The sequence below is a fragment of the Trichechus manatus genome, unplaced genomic scaffold (genome assembly GCF_000243295.1).
Source record: "Trichechus manatus latirostris isolate Lorelei unplaced genomic scaffold, TriManLat1.0 scaffold00016, whole genome shotgun sequence".
NCBI lineage: Eukaryota > Metazoa > Chordata > Mammalia > Sirenia > Trichechidae > Trichechus > Trichechus manatus.
Genome location: NW_004443952.1, coordinates 9,211,608 through 9,234,191, shown reverse-complemented (window position 1 = coordinate 9,234,191; position 22,584 = coordinate 9,211,608). Strand labels below are relative to the sequence as shown.

Below are 22,584 nucleotides of genomic sequence, written 5' to 3'. Positions count from 1 at the left end.
GCAATAGTAATGAAAACTAAAGAAAAAAGTGAGGTACTTGAGCTATGTCAGAAGCAATTTACAACAGAGCCACCAGAATGGACCTGTTGTAAGTCCGGGACTGCCTATATATTCATCCTGAGTTTATTGTATTCATTCCATAGGACTGGGAACTTTTCTCAGGTATGGAGACGGTTTGCGTCAGTTTGAGTTTTGTTACAATAAAGCTGTAAAATGGAATGTAGTTGAATCCAAAGATTCTAAGGACACATTTTAAGAAAACATTAGCAACACAAACTCAGTGCTGTAGGATATGTAAATTGAGGAATGAAGACATGATCAAAATTCTATAATGTATCTATATATGAAAAAAGGGTACTCGTGAATAAAATATTTTAGTGAATTTAATATCTTTATTTAAACCATTGCCCATATATTGTGAGAGGGGCATAGAAAAGTTAAGAGGATAAGAAAAGAGGTTCATTTCAAAAGTCTAACCCCCGCACTCAAAAACTAGATAAATTGTGATATTTCTGCTTGAGGGAGTATCGAGTGCCCTATAAAAAGATATCAAGACCATGCAGAAACACAGAGAAATGTTTGATATACTTTTGTATTTTACTATTTTTATTTAACATTATTTCACTAAGCATATAACTATAAAAAAAGTATGTTGTATATGGTAGAGACTGGGTAAAAGAGGCAGAAATGATAATACTTACGTGTCACCAAAACAAGCTTGCTCTACTTTGATAATTTACTAGGGATTGAAACCCGAGGTCTCTTCTCTTTTCCCAGTTCCCAAGACCAGAAAAGAACCCTTTCCTTTAAGTGAGGGGCCTTGGTGTTCTTGGAAGGAGGGCAGGCATTGGAAAGATGCTAGAGAGAAGGGAAGACTTTAAGGAAGTTGACCTAAGGTTCTTGAAGACAGGGAGGGAAGACCAGGAGGTAAGAGTAGAACAGATAAGGGTGGAAGCTACAAACTACTAAGGACTAAGCCTCCTTCTAGTTTCACAGGGAGCTATGGTGATGGGCTGTCTCCACTTAGACAGTGAAAATCATTTGGGTGCTGTTTTGACATAGCTACTGGGTCTTGCATTGGCATATTGGTCATTCACATTATCAAAAAGAAGTATTTGTGGCTCAGTACAATTGAAGCAGATAAACTGAGGGTTCAACTATATAGATAAATGTTTTTATTTCCTTTCGTGATAAAGTAAATTATAATAAAATGAAGTTGATTATTTTGAAAACAGGAATTGATATTTTGGTGAATAATGCCAGTGCTATTGCCTTGAGCAGCACATTGGATACACCTACAAAGAAAGTGGATTTGATGATGAACGTCAACACCAGAGGCACCTACCTTACGTAAGTTAGAAGGAAGAGTTGTGGGGGGAATGTTGCAGTATTTTCTCAGAGAACTTGGTGGTAAACAGAGTTAAACCAGGTTAGCAGTACAGTTTAAAATCTGGTCAATCCCTATAAAGGCCTCAAAGTGCTCCAGGTCAGTCGATAGTATTTTAAATAAATAGTTGCATTTAGAGCCCCTTTTCTCTGTGAATATAATAAAGACTAACATGTAGCTTGAACATTTTGAAATACTTGCATGAATAAATCCATATATGCATCCCATGTCTTTATTGTCTTTTGATTGCTCAAGCCAGTAAGTCTAGCCTTTTTCTGAAAAGGACTTGAGTTATATAAATAACAGTAAGCTCATAGGAATCAAACTTTAATATAACTAACAAAAAAGCTGATGCTATCTTGGGCAATAACAGGGGAAATGTAGAATACAGAATTAGAGAATACAGTTTTGGTTTTTTTCTGGATTAGTCAGACATCCACTTTTTCATTTATTTGTCCATTTATTTGTCTGTTTATTTACGCTCAGCTTCTGTCATTTTTCATCTGGCCATAAGGCTAGATAGCACCACTCCCACCTCCTGTAACTTTCTAGCTCGTGACGTTAGGCAGGTAACTTAACCTCTTGCAGATTCAGTTTCCTCATTAGTAACATGGGGATAGTAAAGTAGTATGTTATAGGGTTGCTCATGAAGGTTAAATGTAGAATTTCTTGAGTTAGAGACCTGAATCTTTTTTTTAAAATTGTACTTTAGATGAAGGTTTACAGAGCAAATTAGTTTCTCATTGAACAATTAATACCCATATTGTGTTGTGATATTGATTGCTAACCCCACAGCATGTCAACACTTTCCCCTTCTCAACCTTGGGTTCCCCATTACCAGCTTTCCTATCCCCTTCTGCCTTCTTGTCCTTGCCCCTGGGCTGGTGTGCCCATTTAGTTTCGTTTTATTTTATGGGTCTTTCTAATCTTTGGCTGAAGGGTGGACCTCAGGAATGTAGAGACCTGAATCTTACCCTCAGATATGTTTTGTTTGGTCTGTAAAACTTGACAGTGATAATGTTAAAAAATTTGTTTTCATTAGTTACCTACATTCAAATTTCATTAGCCGTCTACATTAAAAACATCAGGAGATTTACATAAAAATCCAGATTTCTGACTTTTCTTGAAATACTGGAAAATCTGACCATATACAGACAACATCCTCATGTGGCAACAGTCAGCTACTGTAGCCTAATGGCCGAGTATCAGCTGCCTCCTTAAGTGGGCCCTGAGCTCTGCTGTCTTTTGGAAGCTGAGGTCAGGCCAAAAAATAGCCATTTATCGTTGTGCTTGCTTTGTTGTTTTTCTTATATTAAAGAGGAAAGGCAAATCTTTCTCATATCCATGGCGCTATCCAAAGTGGGAAAATGAAGCATATATGCCAAGAGGGCTGTATGTTCAAGTAAAATGGATGAGAGCCTGTTTGTAGATGTGAGGCATATTTCTACAAACTTAGTATACAAAGTGTATCTATTGAATGGATACCGTAGTGAATCAAACCATAGTAAGAATTATGGCAGGCATGTAGAAAAGATTGTGATGAAAAACTGAGTATGTTCGAAACAGGACTCACATTTCAGTATTTTTTTAAATTTTATTTTCAAATAAAATAAGCAATGCTGCTGTGTGATGCAGTTATATATGTTACATGAAAAAATTATCTGGGCATCAGTATCTTTTATAGCTGGCAAGTTTATGAAAAAATTTTGATTGAATGTAACACTTATTTAAACAAGTGTTTCAAAATGTCAGCTTAACCAGTAATACTGTTGCTCAGTATGTTGAATTAAGGCTTGGAAGGGCACATTGAGTAAAAAAGTTAAAACATTTGTAGCAGTTTCTAGTGCAGATGATGAAGCCTCAGATATAAATATACCACCTACTTGGTTATATTTATGTATAGTATCAAGAGATTTTGATGTGATTAAAAAGTTTTTAGACTCAGTACCCATGACATGAACAACATCAGGATGACTTACTGTTAGGCATTGAGAAAAGTCTTGGAAAGTTTAAAGTATATTGGTCAAAATTAGTAATCATAACTATAAATAGAGCTATGGGTATGATCAGCGTTAACTTTAGACTTATTAAAATCTAATGTCAAAACGTTTTTCAAGGGTGCAGAAATTAAGTTTGTTCATTGTATTGTTCACTTAGCAACTGCTTCTTGCTAAAAAAGTTAAAAATGGGCTATATTATTAATACTGGGAACTAAATACACTTCCATGGCTTGAACTACAGACAGTTCAGTGCTTTACTTGAATTGGATACGAACACGATTGTCTGCTCTGTGACAAGGTGGGGTGACCATAGCTTATTGTTGAAGAGATTTTGTTTCATAATTTGAAAGAAATCAACTCTTTTTGCCACTCGAGAAAATTCCTCACTCAGTTCCCAACCAACCAAAGATTAGATCAAGGACTTGGACTTTTTAGTTGACATTTGACTTATGTAAACACAAATGTATGATTCTCTTTGCTCATTCATTTGTGAAATTGTGTCTTTGAAAAACCCATTTGGCAAGAACAATCTGGCCCACTTTCCTATACTGAGGTCGTTTTCCAAAAATGAAAGTGATGGCCTAAGTCACATTCCTACAATTGTAGATTCAAAGGTTCAATTCAAAACAAAACACCCTGATTTCAAACTACAGGAAAATGAACTAACCTTGTTCAGTTATCTTTCTCAGTAAATACTATTAGTGCTGTTGAAGAACTACAAATGGAAGTTATAAGTAGGGCACTGAAGTACTAAAAACTGTAAGTATATTGGAATAACAGATTTACAAATATTTTGGAAAGAGATATCCTTAATAATAAAAACCCTTGTGCAAGCATTCTGCTCATTTTTGAAGGCTCTTACATTTATGAACAGCTTTTTTTTTTATTGTACTTTAGATGAAGGTTTACAGAACAAATAGTTTCTCATTAAACAGTACACATATTGTTTTATGACATTGATTAATAACCCCATGACATGTCAGCACTGTCCCTTCTCAACCTTGAGTTCCCTATTACCAGCTTTCCTGTCCCCTCCTGCCTTCTAGTCCTTGTCCCTGGACTGTTGTGCCCCATTAGTCTCGTTTTGTTTATGGGGCTGTCTAATCTTTGGCTGAATGGTGAACCTCGGGAGTGACTTCAGTACTGAGCTAAAGGGTTGTCCAGGGCCATACTGTCAGGGTTTCTGCAGTCTCTGTCAGGCCAGTAAGTCTGGTCTTTTTTTGTGAGTTAGAATTTTGTTCTACATTTTTCTCCAGCTCTGTTGGGACCCTCTGTTGTGATCCCACTCACAGCAGTTAGTCGTGGTAGCCAGGCACCATCTAGTTGTACTGCACTCCGTGTGGTGGAGGCCGTAGTAGTTGTGGTCCATTAGTCCTTTGGACTAATCTTTTATTGTATCTTGTTTTCTTCATTCTCCCTTGCTCCCGAAGGGGTGAGACCAGCGGAGTATCTTAGATGGCTGCTCACAGGCTTTTAAGAACCCAGACACTACTCACCAAGGTAGAATGTAGAACATTTTCTTTATTAACTGTGTTATATAACTGTGTTATGCCAATTGAGCTAGATGTTTCCCGAGACCAGGGTCCCCATAGCCCTCCACCCAGCAATTTGGTTCCTCAGGGAGTTTGGATGTCTCTATGGAGCTTCTGTGACCTTTCCTTGTACAAGTTGTACTGGCTTCCCAAGTATTGTGTACTGTCTTATTACCCTTCATCCAAGTTACCACTTATCTATTGAATATTTAGTTTCCCCTTCCACCCCTCCAATCCCTCGTAACCAGCAAAGATTGTTTCTTTTTGTGTGTAAACTTTTTCATGAGTTTTTACAGTAGTAGTCTCATACAATATTTGACCTTTTGTGATTGACTTATTTCACTCAGCATAATGTCCTCCAGTTTCATCCACGTTATGAGATGTTTCACATCCATCATTGTTCTTTGTCATTGCATAATACTCCATTTTGTGTATTTACCATAGTTTGTTTATCCATTCATCTGTTGATGGGCATCTAGGTTGTTTCCATCTTTTCACTGTTGTGAACAATGCTGCAGTGAACATAGGTGTGCATTTTTTTTTTTTTAATACCACTAAGTATTGCTCCCAGTTAAAGGCATATTGCAATTCCAAATGAAAGATCTGACATTGCTGTTTGGGGCCAAACAAAAAAGGTGTCAGGTTTTTGACCTTATGTGAAAGGTGTAACTTGTGAAAGAAAAATTCATAATGAAGTATTTCTATTGTAGTTTGTATTTTTCTACTTTTAATTTAATATATAACATTTAGTATTATATGTGTTTGTGTCATGTTACATGGTTTTAAGAGTTCAGTAATGAAGTTTGATTGTATTTCTGAATAGTTGATTTTTCTTACACCCAGCCCACTTTATTTCTATATTCAAATGCCCTGTAGGCCTTTGAGTTTGCAACCCCTGATTAGGTCACACAGTTCATACAATGCCTGGCACACAGTAAGTTTTCAATAAATTTAACTATTTTTTTAAGCTGAGGGTATTAGTATCTAAGCATGGTGCTAAGAATTTTCAATGTAATATATAAGACAGGGCATGTTGCTGGGGAAAATGCACCTGACATAGGATTACTAATGCTGAGGGCCAGGTGGGCAGAGTGCAGGTGGAAAGGTTTTGTCTATTAGATCAAAGGAGAAGCTCATGTTTATAGTATAAATGAAATGAGCTCTTTCTTTTGAGTCTAAAATGTGGTCTGGAATAAATTTGGTTTGTTTCCTATTGATGCTTTGAGATGCAGTTTCACTGTTTTAATGAAAATCAGCTATAATACTGTTTATCCTCCCCCTGCCTCACTCCCATAAAAGTGACATGCCTTTGGAAATGAAAACCAATATGTACAAAAAACACTATAGTGATATTGATTGTATTTGGTTCGTAAGCTTGAAAAGAGGTTGCAGGTGCTAACAACAATGTTGTACGTTTGGTTAATAAAAAACTGACTTGAAAGAGAAATGAAGTAGTTCAGATTCCTAGAAGTCACTATCACATAAAGCTATAGTATAATTAAGCTGTAATATTGTTTTACCTTAATAATTAAAATTTTAAAAATATTGGACCTGAGTCTTTTGTAAAATAATTTGCCTACCTCTTGGTGGCAAATTAAATTTGGAAATGTCCTGGGAGTTATGTTACTTAATTACAGTCCTAGTGTAGTAAGAGTACTGCTTCTACTAAGATGAAAGAAATCAGCACGTGTAGTACTAACAATAGCCGTTGTTAATTTCATGTTCAGCGTATGCATTGTTATAAGTACCTCATATATATTATGTCATTTTAAACCTCTGGACAATCCTATATGGTAGCTAGTATTGCCAACATTTACAGATGAGAAAAACTGAGAATTAGATTGCTATATAATTTGCTGAGGGTCACACGATTAAGGGGGCAGAAACAGGATTTCAACTCAGGTCTGTGTGACTTGAACACTCATGTTTTTTTATCATAATGTTGACTGACAAGTACATTAACTGTTACTGAAGATTATATGTGTATCTTGGGGCAGGGAGAGTTAGGGAAGGTTGTGGTTGAGGATAACTTCAGTTGAGCTTAAGGCTAATGTGTCAAGGATTTGATTATTTTCACCAACCAGATCATCTTGTCAGGCCATTAAGCAAAGCTTCAAAAGATGTAAATTAGTTGCCTTTTCTGTCTTCATTCTAGAAAAGTAAAACAAACAAATGTACCCTACAGATTATAGAGCAAGTTTAGTTGCCCTGTAGGAGTGGTTTAAAATACAACTTTAAAAAGTGGAGAAGTTGTTAGAAAGCTATTAGCTTAACTTATGTTTTCTTTTGCTTTCAGATCTAAAGCTTGTATTCCTCATTTGAAAAAGAGTAAAATTGCTCATATCCTCAATCTCAGCCCTCCACTGAACCTAAATCCATTGTGGTTCAAACAGCACTGTGGTAGGTGGTAGGGTGAGGGGATAATTTGTTTGGTTAGTTTATTTTTAATTACATTAGTATATCTATGATACAGTAAAATCCATACATAGCATTCAACATTGAATTTTCTATGCAAAATCAGTAGTATTTTGGAAAGTAAATTCTTAATTTTTATCTGTAATTTTAAAAATTGAGATATACTTTACATTCAATAAAATGCATAGGTCTTAATGGTACAGTTTGATGAGTTCAATAAATGTGCAAGCTTGTATAACCAACACCCAGATCAAGATAATGTATTTCCATCACCCTGGAAGGCTCCTTCATGTCCCTTTCCAGTCAATAAAATGGATGCATTTTATTGTAGGTAATTTATTCCACAATACTCCAAACTTTTTGCTGTCGAGTCAATTCCAACTCATAGTGACCCTATAGGACAGAGTAGAACTGTCTCATAGGGTTTCAAGGAGCAGCTGGTGGATTTGAACACCAGCCTTTTGCTTAGCAGTTGAGTTCTTAACCACTGCACCTCCAGAACTCCATTCTTCAATGAAGTTGGTTAGAAACTATCCATGAAATACTTTACCATTCAAGCAAACTAATGGCTTAAGGTGAGTAATCTAAATAGGCTTGATGGCACAGTGGTTTAGCGCTCAGCTGCTAACCGAAAGGTTGACAGTTCAAACCCACCAGCTGCTCCTGGCGATCTGCTCCTGTAAAGATTTCAGCCTAGAAAACCCTATGGGGCAGTTATACTCTGTCCTATAGGATCAGAGCCCTAGTGTTGCAGTGATGAAGAACTTGGCTGTTGACTAAAAGGTTGGCAGTTTGAATCCACCAGCACTGCTTGGAAACCCTACAGGGCAGTTCTCCTGTGTCCTATAGGCACACTTGATAGCACACCGTAATAATAACAACAAGCTAAGTAAGAAGATTTATGTGTAGATGGCCTCTTAAAAATAGTTGTATCAGATATGGTAGGCTTTATTTCACCATAATTCAACATAATTCAGATTTGGGTAGGCAGTTAGGATAGAAACCCATAGAACAAAACTGAAGTAAGGTCTGTTTTAATTGACGAGGTTGTTGTTTTACTAGTAATAGTTTTCCTTTAAATGATCCCTCTAATTCCTTAAGCAGAAAAGAAAAAGCAGGTTAAGAAACAATAATGTAACTTATCCCCATAATATTAAGAAAAGTGAAAGTTTATTACTGTCTTTTTTCTTAGAATGGAAATATATAAAACCAGTTCATCCCTACTGAGCTACTTCCATAAAGATATTCTTTTAGAAAGAGTATATTTTAAAAATTATATCTTTTATATTATTGAAGAGAATTCTGAAAAAATATATCAGGAAGGAAATAGGAAGGAAGTATTGGTTATTTATAGTCACAAATTAACCTTTTAAATTAATTCTCTTTGTGGTTCCTTTTAGCTTATACCATTGCTAAGTATGGTATGTCTATGTGTGTACTTGGAATGGCAGAAGAATTTAAAGGCGAAATTGCAGTCAATGCATTATGGCCTAAAACAGGTATGTACTTAAAAAATGTTTTTTTATTGGATTCTCACTTATTGTCCTTGACACTCTTGAGATGCATCTTGAGTAGCATGGGGTAGGGGTGAGTAGACTGTCAACAGTAACCTCCATCTGTCTGTTAGGAAACAAGTCAAACTTTTTATTATACAGCATAAGACCTTTTGTCTTTTGTTTTTGTCTTAGTTCTGTAATTGTTTGTGGGTAACACTGAAGGCGTGGGTCATGTGTATATGTGCTCTTTGTTGATGTTATGGTGTTTTTAGAAGACTATGTGGAAAGATTTAGATTTAGGTAGCCATGATCCTGGGTCTTGCGAGGTGTAGAGGCTGGAGAAATGAAGGGCTGTTGGTGAGGATTTATGGGGCACCAAGTTAGAAAAACTTGGTTGTTGCAGCCAGCTCTTCAGTCACCATCTTTCTTTTCTTCTAAGGACTCTAGGAGTCAATTTTCTTAAATTCTTTTCTTCTGCAGTTTGACCAAGACTTCTTTCTCCCCTTGCCCACTGTGGGATCAGAACCATGTTTTATGTTTTCCCTTGTGCTTCTGTAGCAGACACAATTCTTTTAAGAATTTCTGAAGAGTTATATTCTTTACAATGGGGAAAATATGCACCCAATGGGGAAAAAAGTGCTTCTACAGTGTTTTTCATACTATCATACTACATGTTAGGACTCATTGATGAGTTATGAAATCAATTTAGCGAGGCATGAAATCAATTTAGTGTATTGAGAGATTAATTTAGTGGGTAGCAGCCAGAGTTGTTTTGTTTCTAATAGAGTGGAATAGAAGAGAAAATATCAGAGCAGTGAATATAGTAAAGATCAGTATTGTTTCATAAACTTTTATATATATGTGTGTGTGTGTATGTGTATATGTTTGTATGTGAGTGTATATAATTGGTCATGTTGGTAAAAAATGTTACTTGCTATGAATCACAGTCAAAACGTTTAAAAGCTCACACTTTTCTGTGCCTCTCATTTTCAGCTTCCTCTCCTTCCCTCACCCTTTCTCAGCCTCCTCCTCAACCCCAATCGTTGCCCTTACTGGTAATGGAGCTGGTAGGTTGTAAGAGTCAGGCAGTTAGGTAGGAAGTGAGGTCTCTGAAGTAACAAAGTCCTAACATAATATTTTCTGTCTATGTACTTCTCGTGTGATACTTGTCACTTTCCATTTATTTATTTTCCAAATATTCATTGAGATTTTTTGTATGCCAGGCACAGTTCATTGCACTGTTCATTCATTTATAAATCATTTTATTTATTCAGCAGATAATTTACTAAGTGTCTACTGTGTGCAAGGTACTAGGGCTACTAATAAGGATGTGATGCAGTCCTTACACTCACACAGTTTACCATTTAGTGTGAGATGTAAAGGAGTTCTGTTACAACCATTTGCACTTTATTCCTTCCCTCCTTTCTTCCACTGTCCTCTAAAGTGTAGGTCTTTGAGATCCTGGGGGTAACAAAGTTAAAAAAAAAAAAAAAAAAGGCTAGTCTGCCTCTAAGAATTTTAGATTTTATTTATACAACAAATATTTATTTGATACTATTATGTGCCCAGGAAACCCTACTGGCATAGTGGTTAAGTGCGTGACTGCTAACCAAAATGTCGACAGTTCGAATCCACCAGGCACTCCTTGGAAACTCTATGGGCCAGTTCTACTCTGTCCTATAGGTTTGCTATGAGTCAGAATCGACTCAACGGCAGTGGGTTTTTTGTTTTTTTTTTATTGTGTGCCCAAATTCTGTTCTAGTGGCTGGATAATTAGGGAACTTAATAGACAAGAATCCCTGCCCTTATGGAACTTACAGTCTAATTGGGAGAAATACGATGAACAACATAGTGAATAATAAACTCTATAGTATGTTAGAAGGTGATAAGTGCTATGGAAAAAATAGAACAGGATAAAGGGGATTGGAGTCTCAGGTGTTGGGGAGGGTGGGTTACAATTTTTCAGTATGGTGAAAAGGCTTGGCCTTTTTGAGAAGGTAAGATTTCAGATCGACTTGAAGAAACTGAGGGAGTTAGCCATGTGGATATGATAGCCATGGGATATATGAGGGAAACCCGTTGAAGACAGAGGAAATAGCCAGTGCAAAGGTCCTGTGGTACAAACTGCCTGGCATCATCAAAGAGCAGAGAGAAGTCCAGTGTGGCTGGAGCGGAGTGGAGACGGGGAGAGTAATAGGATATGATGAGATGATGTCTAAGAGGAAATGGGGGTCAGATGTCATAGGGCCTTGTCAAGACTTGAACTTTTACTCTGAGTGAAATGGGGAGCTGTTGCAGGGTTTTGAGCAGAAGAGGGACTTGCTCAAACTTAAATTTTCAAAGGATCTCTCTGGCTGCTCTGTTGAGAATAGATTGTCAGGGAGCAAAGGTACAAACAAGGAGGCCAGTTTGGAAGCTATTGCAGTAGCCTAGGCACAAAATATGACTATGCAAAGGCATTCAGCTGTGTGGATCATAACAAATTATGGATAACATTGAGAAGAAGAGAATTCCATAACACTTAATTGTGCTCATGAGGAACCTGTACACAGATCAAGAGGCGGTTGTTGGAAAAGAACAAGGGGATACTGTGTGGTTTAAAGTCAGGAATGGTGTGCATCAAGGTTGTATCCTTTCACCATACCTTTTAAATCTGTATGCTGAGCAAATAATCCAAGAAGCTAGACTATATGAAGAAGAACGGGGCATCAAGATTGGAGGAAGGTACATTAACAGCTTGCGTTATACAGATGATACAACTTTGCTTGCTGAAAGTGAAGAAGACTTGAAGCAGTTACTGATTAAGATCAAAGACCACAGAATTCAGTATGTATTACACTTCAACATAAAGAAAACAAAAATCCTCACAACTGGACCAATAAGCAACATCATGATCAATGGAGAAAAGATTGAAGTTGTCAAGGATTTCATTTTACTTGGATCCACAATCAACACTCATGGAAGCAGCAGTCAGGAAATAAAATGACACATTGCTTCAGGCAAACCTGCTGCCAAAGACCTCTTTAAAGTGTTGAAAAGCAAAGATGTCACCTTGAAGACTAAGGTGCGCCTGACCCAAGCCATGGTATTTTAAATCACCTCATATGCATTCAAAAGCTGTATGGTGAATAGGGAAGACCGAAGAAGAATTGATGTCTTTGAATTGTGGTGTTGGTGAAGAATATTGAATATACCATAGACTGCCAAAAGAACGAACAAATCTGTCTTGGAAGAAGTACAACCAGAATGCTCCTTGGAAGCAAGGATGGCGAGACTACGTCTCATATACTTTGGACATGTTACCAGGCGGAATCAGTCCCTGCAGAAGGACATCATGCTTGGTAAAGTAAGGATTATTAAAAAAGAGGAAGACCCTCAATGAGATGGATTGACACAGTAGCTGCAACAGTGCGCTCAAGCATAACAACGATTGTGAGGATGGGGCAGGATCGGGCAGTATTTCGTTATGTTGTACATAGGGCTCACTATGAGTCAGAACCAACTCGACAGCACCTGACAACAACGGCAACAACAGGCACAAAATGTTGGTGAGTTTCACCAGGTGATAGCAGTAAAAGTGTGAAGAGTAATTGGATTTTGATGTATTTTGAAGGTCGAACCAACAGAATCTGCTGATAGATAGGGTGTGGGTTTGTTAGACATGGGATGTGCGAGAAAAAGAAGAGTCAAGGATGACTCCAAGATTTTTGGCTTGAGTAACTGGAACACTGCAGTGGAGTTGCCATCACCTGAGTGGGGGAAAGCTGCATATGGAGCAGGTTGGGAAGCAAGGTTAAGCATTCAGTTTGGAGCACTGAGTTTGAGCATCCAAGTGGAGGTAGTCAGTAGGCAGCTGGGCTTGTATATCTGGAGGTCAGGAGAGAGGTCTGGGCTAGACCTAGAAATTTTTGGGTTATCAGCTATCTTAGGCTGGTTCTCTAGAGAAGCAAAACCAGTAAAGTATATAAATATATATATATAGAGAGAGAGAGATTTATATCAAGGAAATGGCTCACATGGTTGTAGAGGCTATATCGTCCCAAGTTCGTGGGTCAGGAAAGAGGCTTCTCCTGATTCACGTAGTTGCAGGGACTGGTGAACCCAAGATCTGCAGGCCAGAGAGCAGGGCTGTTGCTCACAGGCTATGAATATCGAGGAATCTCAAGATGGGCAGGCAAGACCACAGGTAAGCTGCTAGCTCAAGTCCCAAGGACCGGAGATCAGAAGACCAGGAGCCAGCTGCAGGATCCAGAATGAGCAAAAGCCCCCAAGCCTTGCCAGGATGTCTGTCCACACTCGATGCAGGCCACACACCTAAGGAAACTCCCCTTCAACTGATTGGCTACTCATGGCAGATCCCATCATGGGGGTGATCACATATCAGATCTCAACAGGGAAGTGATCACAACATTATATGACTGCCAAAACACTGACAATCATGGCCCAGCTGAGTTGACACACAGTCTTAATCATCACATCAGCATATAGATGGTTTTTAAAGCCACAAGACTAGATGGTATCATCTAGGGAGTTAAACAAAGGAAGAGAAAGGACTGTTAAGAGATCAGGAAGCCAAGTGAAAAAAGTGTTTCAAGGAGGAGGGAACATGATTAATTGTGCCCAATGCTGCTGTTAGTTCATATAAAATAGGAAGTGACTATTGGATTTAGCAGTTTGTACCGCTCCTTCACATCATTTATTATATTTGTAATTAACCAGAATGCACCTTAGAAGCAAGGATGGCGAGACTATGCCTCACATACTTTGGACATGTTATCAGGAGAGATCAGTCCCTGGAGAAGGACATCATGCCTGGTAAAGTAGAGGGCCAGCAAAAAATAGGAAGACCCTTGGATTGACACAGTGGCTACAACAGTGGGCTCAAGCATAGCAATGATTGTGAGGGTGGCACAGTAACTGGCAGTGTTTCGTTCTGTTGTACGTGGGGTCGCTATGAGTAGGAACCAACTCGACGGCACCTAACAACAACAATAATGTCTGTCTCCCTTGCTGCAATGAATGCTTGTTGAGGATAAGGACTGTGTTTTTGTTCATTTTATTGTACATATTCAATAGATAGTTTACGAATGAGTGAATGAATAAATGTGCAGTATGATTGTCTTTTGCCTAGTTCCAAACTAGACGTTCTGAATAAAGCTTATATAAGAAAGAGGGAGAACATTGTATGACAGGGAAAGTGGAGGACAGTATTAGGATACATAGGAGAAATCAGCTCACTGTCAAGATCTTTGCCTTAGCTTTGAGATGCTCCTTTTAAGAGGTTCAGTAGGCATCTTGGAAGCAGTGGTATCAATTGGGTCCTAGACTTGATGACAGTAAATCGATTTACAGCCCAATATTCTTTGGGCTATATGGCATGCTGGATTATGTACAGGGTGCTTTTGAAACATAGCAGAAGGGTTACACAATGCAGATGATAAGGTCAGGGAAGGGGGCTTCTTGATGAAGGTAAACAATTGAAATATGACCTGAAGGGGATGTTGGAGTTAGCAAGAAGGAGAATTGGACAAGGCATTCCTGGCAGAGGGACTAGCATATGCAAAGCCTGCAATATGGGAAAATATTTGAGTTTGATAGAACTGCAAGGAGTTTGGTATGGACATATTATCAGAAGGGCTCAGTCCCTGGAGAAGGACATCACGCTTGGTAAAGTAGACGGTCAGTGAAAAAGAGGAAGACCCTCAACAAGTGGATTGATGCAGTGTCTGCAACAATGGCCTCAAACATAACAAGGATCGTGAGGGTGGTGCGGACAGGGCAGTGTTTCATTCTTTTGTATGTAGGGTCACTATGAGTCGAAACCAACTTGACTGTACTTAAAAACAACAACATGTATGGTAGGGTGTGGGCTTGTTATTTCCCACTGAATTTGGCAAGTAGTAGTAGTTCAGGTTGACTGACTGGAATGTTGGGTGGTTGTGAAGGTGTGGTGAGAGATGGATGAGTGAAGCCTCAGGTCTTGTTTGACAAACTTAGGAGCTTGAATTTTAACCTAAATTCAGTGAAGAGCCATTGAAGAATTTTTATAGCAGGAGACCAATAATAAGCAGAGGGAAAATAGAGCAATGAAATGATACGGTTGGAACTGAGGTTTAGGAAGTTTAATCTGGCAGTTGAATGTAGAATAGCTTGTAAGATTGGAAAAAGGAGGCAGGAAAGCTAGCTAGAATATTGCATTATTCATGATTGAGGAAGTGAAAATGCATTTTGAAGAGGATGTTCAGGCTCTTGGCTATTTGAGGGGCTTTTATTTAAAAAACATACATTCCCTCTTCCTAGACTGTGTAGGATGGCTCTCTCTTTATGCCTCCTAGAACCACAGGTAATCTCTCAACATTATTGCCTTTCCAAGGAAGAGAAGATTTATAGTATAACATAATTATCTACAACCAAAGCAGTATCCTGGCCCACTGCTTGTCCCCTCTGGGTGTTCCTTCTCTGCCCTGGCTACATTGCTCTTCCTGGATCTAGAATGTTCACCCTGCTGAAACACAGCCAGAGAAGGGATCAGAGGGCAGGCGTCTACTAGTTTCACAGCATAAGGGTCTCAGCCCCCCAACGAAGTTACCCCCAGGAATGTAGTTTTTTAATAAGACCAACTGCATGGTTCCTGCCAAAATAGAGGGTGGGGAAGGGAGGAGGGTTGAGGGTTGCTATTCAAAATACCTACTGCCTCTCACTTCATCATTGGTCTGCAAGTGTGGTGGAAGCAGGAGAGTCTACTTTTGAATGGCTTTCAGGTGGGCTGGGGTGGAAGTCTGGGAATGGCAGCTGCTGATCTTGGGAATGGCAGCAGAGAGAAAGATAACGAAAGTACCCCAGAACAGCTACCACCCTCTGTCGGCTGGACCACATTTCAAATAGACATGGGAACTCAGCTAGCCAGGGAGGGCCAGGAGACAAGGTGGTAGCTGGCCTCTTCCCTCTGGCTGGTGCTAGAAACCAACTTTAGTTTCCCCATTGTGCCGGGGACTTACTGACTAGATTTGAACAGCTTTTTATACCATAGTTCATTGATTCTGAGATACCTGTTTTTTCACATTTTCACGTCTCTGAAAGCAGGATTATCTTAAAATTGATGATGTATCATAGTTTAATTGGCAGTTTTTTTTTTCTTAGCGATACATAAAATAATGATGCACTTTATAATTGATAATATATTAGGTTCATTGAAATTACGGTTTGAGTATTTGTATGTATTTGGTGGGGGCTGGCAGGTGTTAAAGAGATGGGACAAGCTCTCTCTCCAGAGAAGGAGTAAAAGGTAGCTGATGTTTTAAGCCTGTAAGTGAACTTTGTATGTTTATGTGAAAGGAAATCTTTGACTGATTTCAAGACTGTTATTACTGTCTGTTCTGAGCAAGCTGGTAATCAGCAGAAATAATCAGAAGGTGTTAGATACTTCTCCAGTTATTTCTTCATAAGATTTAAATTTTAGGGTCACTTTTATGAATCTTGTGATCCAAAGCATATCTGATTTCGTTACAAATTCTGCTTATTTCCTTTCTCAGAAATTATCAATAGATTTCATTTAATTGATTCTATTGTTAACCTGTTTTTCTTGTTGTTATCTTATAACCTGTTGGGTTAGCCTGTTGGCACTGCAGAATCTTTGTTGAGGATAACTTTGTGGCTCAGTTCCTGATTTTATTTTGAGTGTCTATTTTTGCCTTCTTTTTATCTTTCCTAGAAATATTCTTAAAGTAGTGATAGGTTATTTGGACGAACTATTTCTCGTTGTCATGTACATGACATGTTCTTACTAGACTTCTAATTTAGAATTTTTAAGAATTCTTACATGATTCATATAGTGTATGTTAAGATTATATGTGTATACATGTATGCATATAATTCAATGTAGACTATATTGAAATATTCACAGAAAAATTTTGCAGTTATTAGGGAGATATAATAATAACTGATTAAACCCAAAGAACTTTGGCTAACAAAGTATATGACCTATTAATTGCATGGTGGCTAAGAGTCTGGCTTTGGAGTCAGGCTGCTGGTATTTGAATTCCAGCTCCTTTGTCCTTGGACAAATTACTTAACCTCTCTGTGCCTGAGTACTCTTGCCTGTAAAGTGGCAATAATAATAGTACCTACCTCATAGGATTCTAAGATTAAGTCAGATAATAAATGTAAAGTACTTTGCATGCCCAGCTAGGATATACTTAATAAATGTTAAAGCTTAATGAGCTTTCACTTTAAGAGTGAGACCTGAGCTCTTAATCTGTTGGTTAAGTAAAAAAAAAAAAAATTGTTCCCAGTAAAGGAAGTCCAGTTATAAGGTAGAAAATTATTTTCTAACTCAGTCCTTTTAGGAAATTCTTAAGTTAATCGAGCATTCTTTCAAAGAGGGATGTATGCAAGATGGTAAGCTCCATGAAGCTATAGTTTTTTGCCTCTTTTATTCACTCCTTTGTCCCCGATACTTAGAATAGTGCCTGACTTAGAGTAAGTGATCAATAACTACCTGTTCAACGAGTGAAAAATGGTCAGTGGCTCTTCCAAGTTACTCTTTTCATCTTTAGACAGAGGTATGTGTTATTCTAGTATATAATGGTTTAAAATGTTGATTTAACAATGGTATGGAGAGAAGTCTTATCTAAATTACTAGAAACTCTGAAATCTAAAGTACATTTAAACAAATTGACTTTCATTGCTTGAAATGTAAGCTAAGATATATGTAAATAAATTGTGATAGGTACTGTTCACAGTTTTGACAATGTATAATTAATAATGTACTATTAGTAGTGGAATTTCAAGTTAACTCATATATACAGAGAATTTAAAAATTATATGCACCTAGCCATTTATGTGCACCTAAAACAGTAAAAAGTACATGCAGATATTAACAGTAATTATCTCTGGGTGGAGGGATTAAGATAATTAAAAAATTCTTCCTTCTGTTTTTCTCTTTATTTTCTAAAAAACTTTTTAAAAAGTATTATTTTAATTTAAAAAGTACCTCCACAAAATTCAATCAATATTTATTGAATGCCTGTGGTACATTTGTTACAGTTTTGGGCACTGGGAATACAGTGATGAACTAGAAAGCTAGAGTCTCTATTTTTTTTTTAACTTTATAGTGGTAGAATTTAGGTAACAAAAAATTTTCTGTTTTAACCATTTTTAAGTGTACAGTTCAGTGACGTTAACCATGTTGTGCAGCCATCACCACTCTCCATTTGCAGAAGTTTTCATCACCCCAAACAGAAACTCAGTGCCCCTTAATCAATAACTCTCCATTTTCCCCTTCCCCCAGCCCCTAGTAACCACTAATATACTTTTGTCTCTATGCATTTGCCTATTCTAGGTATTTTTTTAGTGGGATCTGGCAACATTTGTCCTTTTGTATGACTTTTTTCACTCAACATAATATTGTCAAGTTTCATTTATGTTGTAGCATGTATTAGGACTTCATTTCTCTCTATGACCGAATAATATTTCATTGTTCAGGGTGTCTGTTTTCTTGGATCACGTTTTCTAACAGAGGGGGAAGAGAGACAATTAACTTAGTGAAGGGAGACTCGTATTTTAAGATAAGCAACTGAGGCCCAAAGATGTTAAATTGCAAATTCTCAACCAGAAGTCTAACTGAATTTTCCTGTGAGTCTAATGATGCAGTTCTGTATAAGGCAATTGTCTTAGTCATCTAGTAACAGCAGTACCACAAGTGGATGGCTTTAACAAAGAGGAATTTATTTCTTCACAGTAAAGTAGGCTGAAAGTCCAAATTCACGGGGTCAGCTCCAGGGGAAGTCTTTCTCTCTCTGTTGGCCTCCTCATCAGTGTTCCCCTAGACTAGGAGCTTCTCCATGCAGGGACCCCAGGTCCAAAGGACGCGTTCTGCTCCTGGCACTGCTTTCTTGGTGGTATGAGGTCCCCCTGTCTCTCTGCTCACTTCTGTCTTTTATATCTCAAGAGATTGCCTCAGGACACAATCCAATCTTGTAGATTGAGTCCTGCCTCACTAACACAACTGCTACCCATCCTCCCTCATTAACATCATAGAGGCAGGATTTACAACATATAGGAAAATCGCACAGTACCAGGAATCATGGCCCAGCCAAATTGACACACACATTTTTGGGGGGACATAATTCAATCCATGACAGCAATGTTGTATAGAATAAGGAATGTGTGTTCTCTGTGCAGTTCTCTCTGTAGAACATTTGACAGATCACTTAAGCTCACTGTAGCTTGTTTTCATCACCTGAGAGATGAAGAGATTAGGGTTGAGAATTGTGGAGGGTCATGCTTACTTGTTACTTCCACAGTCCTATTATTTGTTTTGGAGTTGTGTGTGTTTGTGTGTTTTCTTCACAGCCATACACACTGCTGCTATGGATATGCTGGGAGGAACCGGTATTGAAAGCCAATGTAGAAAAGTTGATATCATTGCAGATGCTGCATATTCCATTTTCAAAAGGCAAAAAAATTTTACTGGTAACTTTATTATTGATGAAAACATCTTAAGAGAAGAAGGAATAAAAAATTTTGATGTCTATGCAGTTAAACCAGGTAATGCTTATATTTTTTAAAAGTAGTGGTATATTTTTTCAAGATTTCTGCTATGAACACACATCTGTTTTGTGTACAGTGGTAATAAAGTTATATATTTTTTAAAAGCTGCTCCCCCAACGGATGGAAAAATGTGTAACACCACAACTTAGAAAAGAGAAAAAGGAAAAAACAAACCAAAACAAACAACAATTGAGTTGAGGGCTTTTGAAGTGTTCTACAGATGCGGAAGGTCACATTAGCTACTAGCCATTTCCACACCTCGAAACCAAAAACGAAAATTTGTTTTTGAAGGTGGTCTTAAAAATCACAGAATAAAGATTTTATTCAAGGAAATGATTCAATAGAGGGTTTAAAAAAAAACCTTTTTAAGATCATAGACTCTTTCCAAATGTTTGTCTGTTGGGTCTAACCTCATAACTTAATGACAGATGGTGAAAGTGAGTGTGCAGGGTCTGTCTTATGTATAACGGCATTGATTTGAGAAGTTCCTGGAAGACCCCCTTGTTCAAAAAATACCCCTTCCTCTCTGAAATGGCAGATGATGGTGATGATGATGGATTTTTACTTTATGTGTAAAATATTATATAATACATAAATAATAGACAATACAACCATGAATGGGAGATATGTTTATTTGTACTAATGTATATTTAAATATTATTCATTAGAGTAAGCTTCTAAGTGACAGAAACCACATTTATATTTGTATCATCCTTGCCTCTTCAGTTCACTAGCTTTGTGGCTTTGGGCATGTCACTCACTTTTTCTGAGCCTCATTTTCATTATTGATAAATTTAAGAGAATGATACCTTTCATATATGATGCAATAAATAAAGTACAAGAATGTGTATAATGTGCTTGGCACAGTTTCTGGCATATAGTACGCTTATAATATTCAGTAGTTAGTATTTATACGTTGAAAAAAATCAATATGCTCAGAGAGATTAAGCCTTTGCCTAAGAGCAGACAGCAGAACCTGAACCACACCCAGGTGTTCTGGGTCCTGGTACAGTGTAATTATCATTTTAGGTTTAAAAGACAGCCGTATCATTGTGCATAAGATTTAAATTTTGATCTAAATGAAAAAAATCCTATCAAATGTTGAGAACTTAATATAACCAGGCACTATGATAAGTGTTAGGATACAACAAAGACCAATGCATTTCTGCCCTCCAGAAGTTTTTTTTTAATCTTTTGAGAGAGAGGGAGAGATTATTAATAACTAACTCTACTACAGTTTTGAAGGCTTTGTGCCACACCTCCTGGGGATATTAGTATAATGCTAGGATAGTTAACTCCTTTTCTAACCATGACTCTTAGTTGAAAGTAAGACCCAGTGGTATAGGATAGCTTAATTTTTGTGGTGATGGAGTAAGAGGAAAAGGGAGAAAAGACAAATACACTGATGCAGAGAAACAAGTGGTCCTTCTTAATGACTGATCCCTTCTCTCAGTGGGCAAGGTAAGAAATGAGTCCTTAGCACTGTGGAGGGTTATAGGACAGAGGGTTGCAAAGAAAGATGTGAGGGGGCAAAGACTCCTGGGACAGCAGTTAAGGCTCTACCTCAGGTGACTTTGGATCTTGAGGTTGAAATTTGTCACAGGAGAACATAACTGGCTTGTAGTAAAAATATTTTAGCTTATTGAAGATCAGATAGTTTGACAGTTCTCATGGTAGTCTTTTCCATTTCACTCAAATGATCATTAAAATAAAAATATATAATGTTGTTTTGTAAACAGGTATTAAAATCTTAATATATTGTAGTTATCACATTAACCTAATTATTTTGGGGTTAATTTTTTAGGTCATCCTTTGATACCAGATTTCTTCATAGATGAACTCCCAGATGCAGTTAACAAGAAAATGGAAACACCTGGTAAGACTTAGACATATTTTATATAGGACGATGGAGATACTAATTTATGTATTTCTTCTAAAATATAAAATTGGTCTTATAACAATGACATTTCTGCTGCTTTTAAATCATTTTGTAATTTAAACTAGATAAGTAATGTGAGTTCATAGTCAATTCTGGTAAAGAAGGTTGTATTTTCCTTTTACCAGTAAGAAGGTTGTCTTTATATTCTTTTTTAATATAGTCTTTGAGTTTGGCTAAAAAATAAAAAAAGTTCCTGAAAATTCCGTTTTTTCAGGTTTTACTTACTTTCCTTTGCACTGTCTTTAGGTATTTTTGATTGATGTGTTATTTTATTTTGAGGAAAAATGTGTCAAATCAAAATACATCTAAGACCATTCTTAGAGTTTGTGTTATGTGACTACTTTATAGAAGCAATTGACTTCTAAGGAGGTTTTGCTTTTACTTAGTTTTGTTTTTGTAATTCAGAAAATATAGCCTCTTTGAATTGATATAGGGTTTACCTTGTAGTCTGTTCTGGCATTTTGCCATTGACTTACTGAAAGATACCAGAAGAAACACTCTTTAATGAAGTCCCATGGGGGGAGTGTCTCTAATGTCTTACTAACAATAATGGCTATGCTTCTTCTGGGCCCTGGCCTTGTTTTTATCGTATAGACACTGTGAATCCCTAAGGGATCATAGGTTCTTTAGAAGGCTGCTAGAAAATTTAGGAACGATTTCCTCTATATCTTTAGCAAATCCATGGAACATTTCTGCAATGCATTTTAGTGCCAAACCTTATTCCAAGCTTAATCTGACCTTTTCTATCTTTATTTTTACTTTGTCCAAATTTTTTGAAATAGCTTAAAAAATTACTCAGGTAATAAAAAAGGCAACATTCTTTTATACTATAGAAAACTTGAAAAATATAGAAAAGAAAAGATTACTCATAGTCCTACTACCTAGAGAGAGCTCTTTTAACAATTAGGTCTTTCACTTAAATATAAAATAGAAAACGATAAAGATCATGGAAGAAAAAATAGGGACAACGCTAGGAGCCCTAATACATGGCATAAACACAAAATACGAACCATAAGTAACAATGCACAAGCACTAGAAGAGAGACTAGATAACTGGGAGCTTCTAAAAATCAAACACTTAATGCTCATCAAAAGACTTCACCAAAAGAGTAAAAGGACAACCTACAGACTGGGAAAAAAATTTTTGGCTACAACAAATCCAATCAGCGTCTAATCTCTAAAATCTACAAGATACTGCAAAACCTCAACAACAAAAAGACAAATAACCCAATTAAAAATAGACAAAGGATATGAACAGGCACTTC

At 37.3% G+C, this 22,584-nt stretch overlaps 1 protein-coding gene across 2 annotated transcripts in view; it reads left to right on the top strand.

The window, feature by feature from the left end:
* LOC101341306 (hydroxysteroid dehydrogenase-like protein 2) overlaps positions 1-22,584 on the top strand; it is a 113,317-nt gene that overhangs the window by 63,155 nt on the left and 27,578 nt on the right. For both annotated transcript variants that reach the window (XM_023727385.1, XM_004372158.2), the window contains exons 4-8: positions 1,236-1,350; positions 7,216-7,319; positions 8,735-8,833; positions 19,184-19,378; positions 21,186-21,257. In XM_023727385.1, the coding sequence (XP_023583153.1) occupies positions 1,316-1,350; positions 7,216-7,319; positions 8,735-8,833; positions 19,184-19,378; positions 21,186-21,257 (505 nt within the window). In that variant the 5' untranslated portion in view covers positions 1,236-1,315. The remainder of the gene's footprint in view (positions 1-1,235; positions 1,351-7,215; positions 7,320-8,734; positions 8,834-19,183; positions 19,379-21,185; positions 21,258-22,584) is intronic.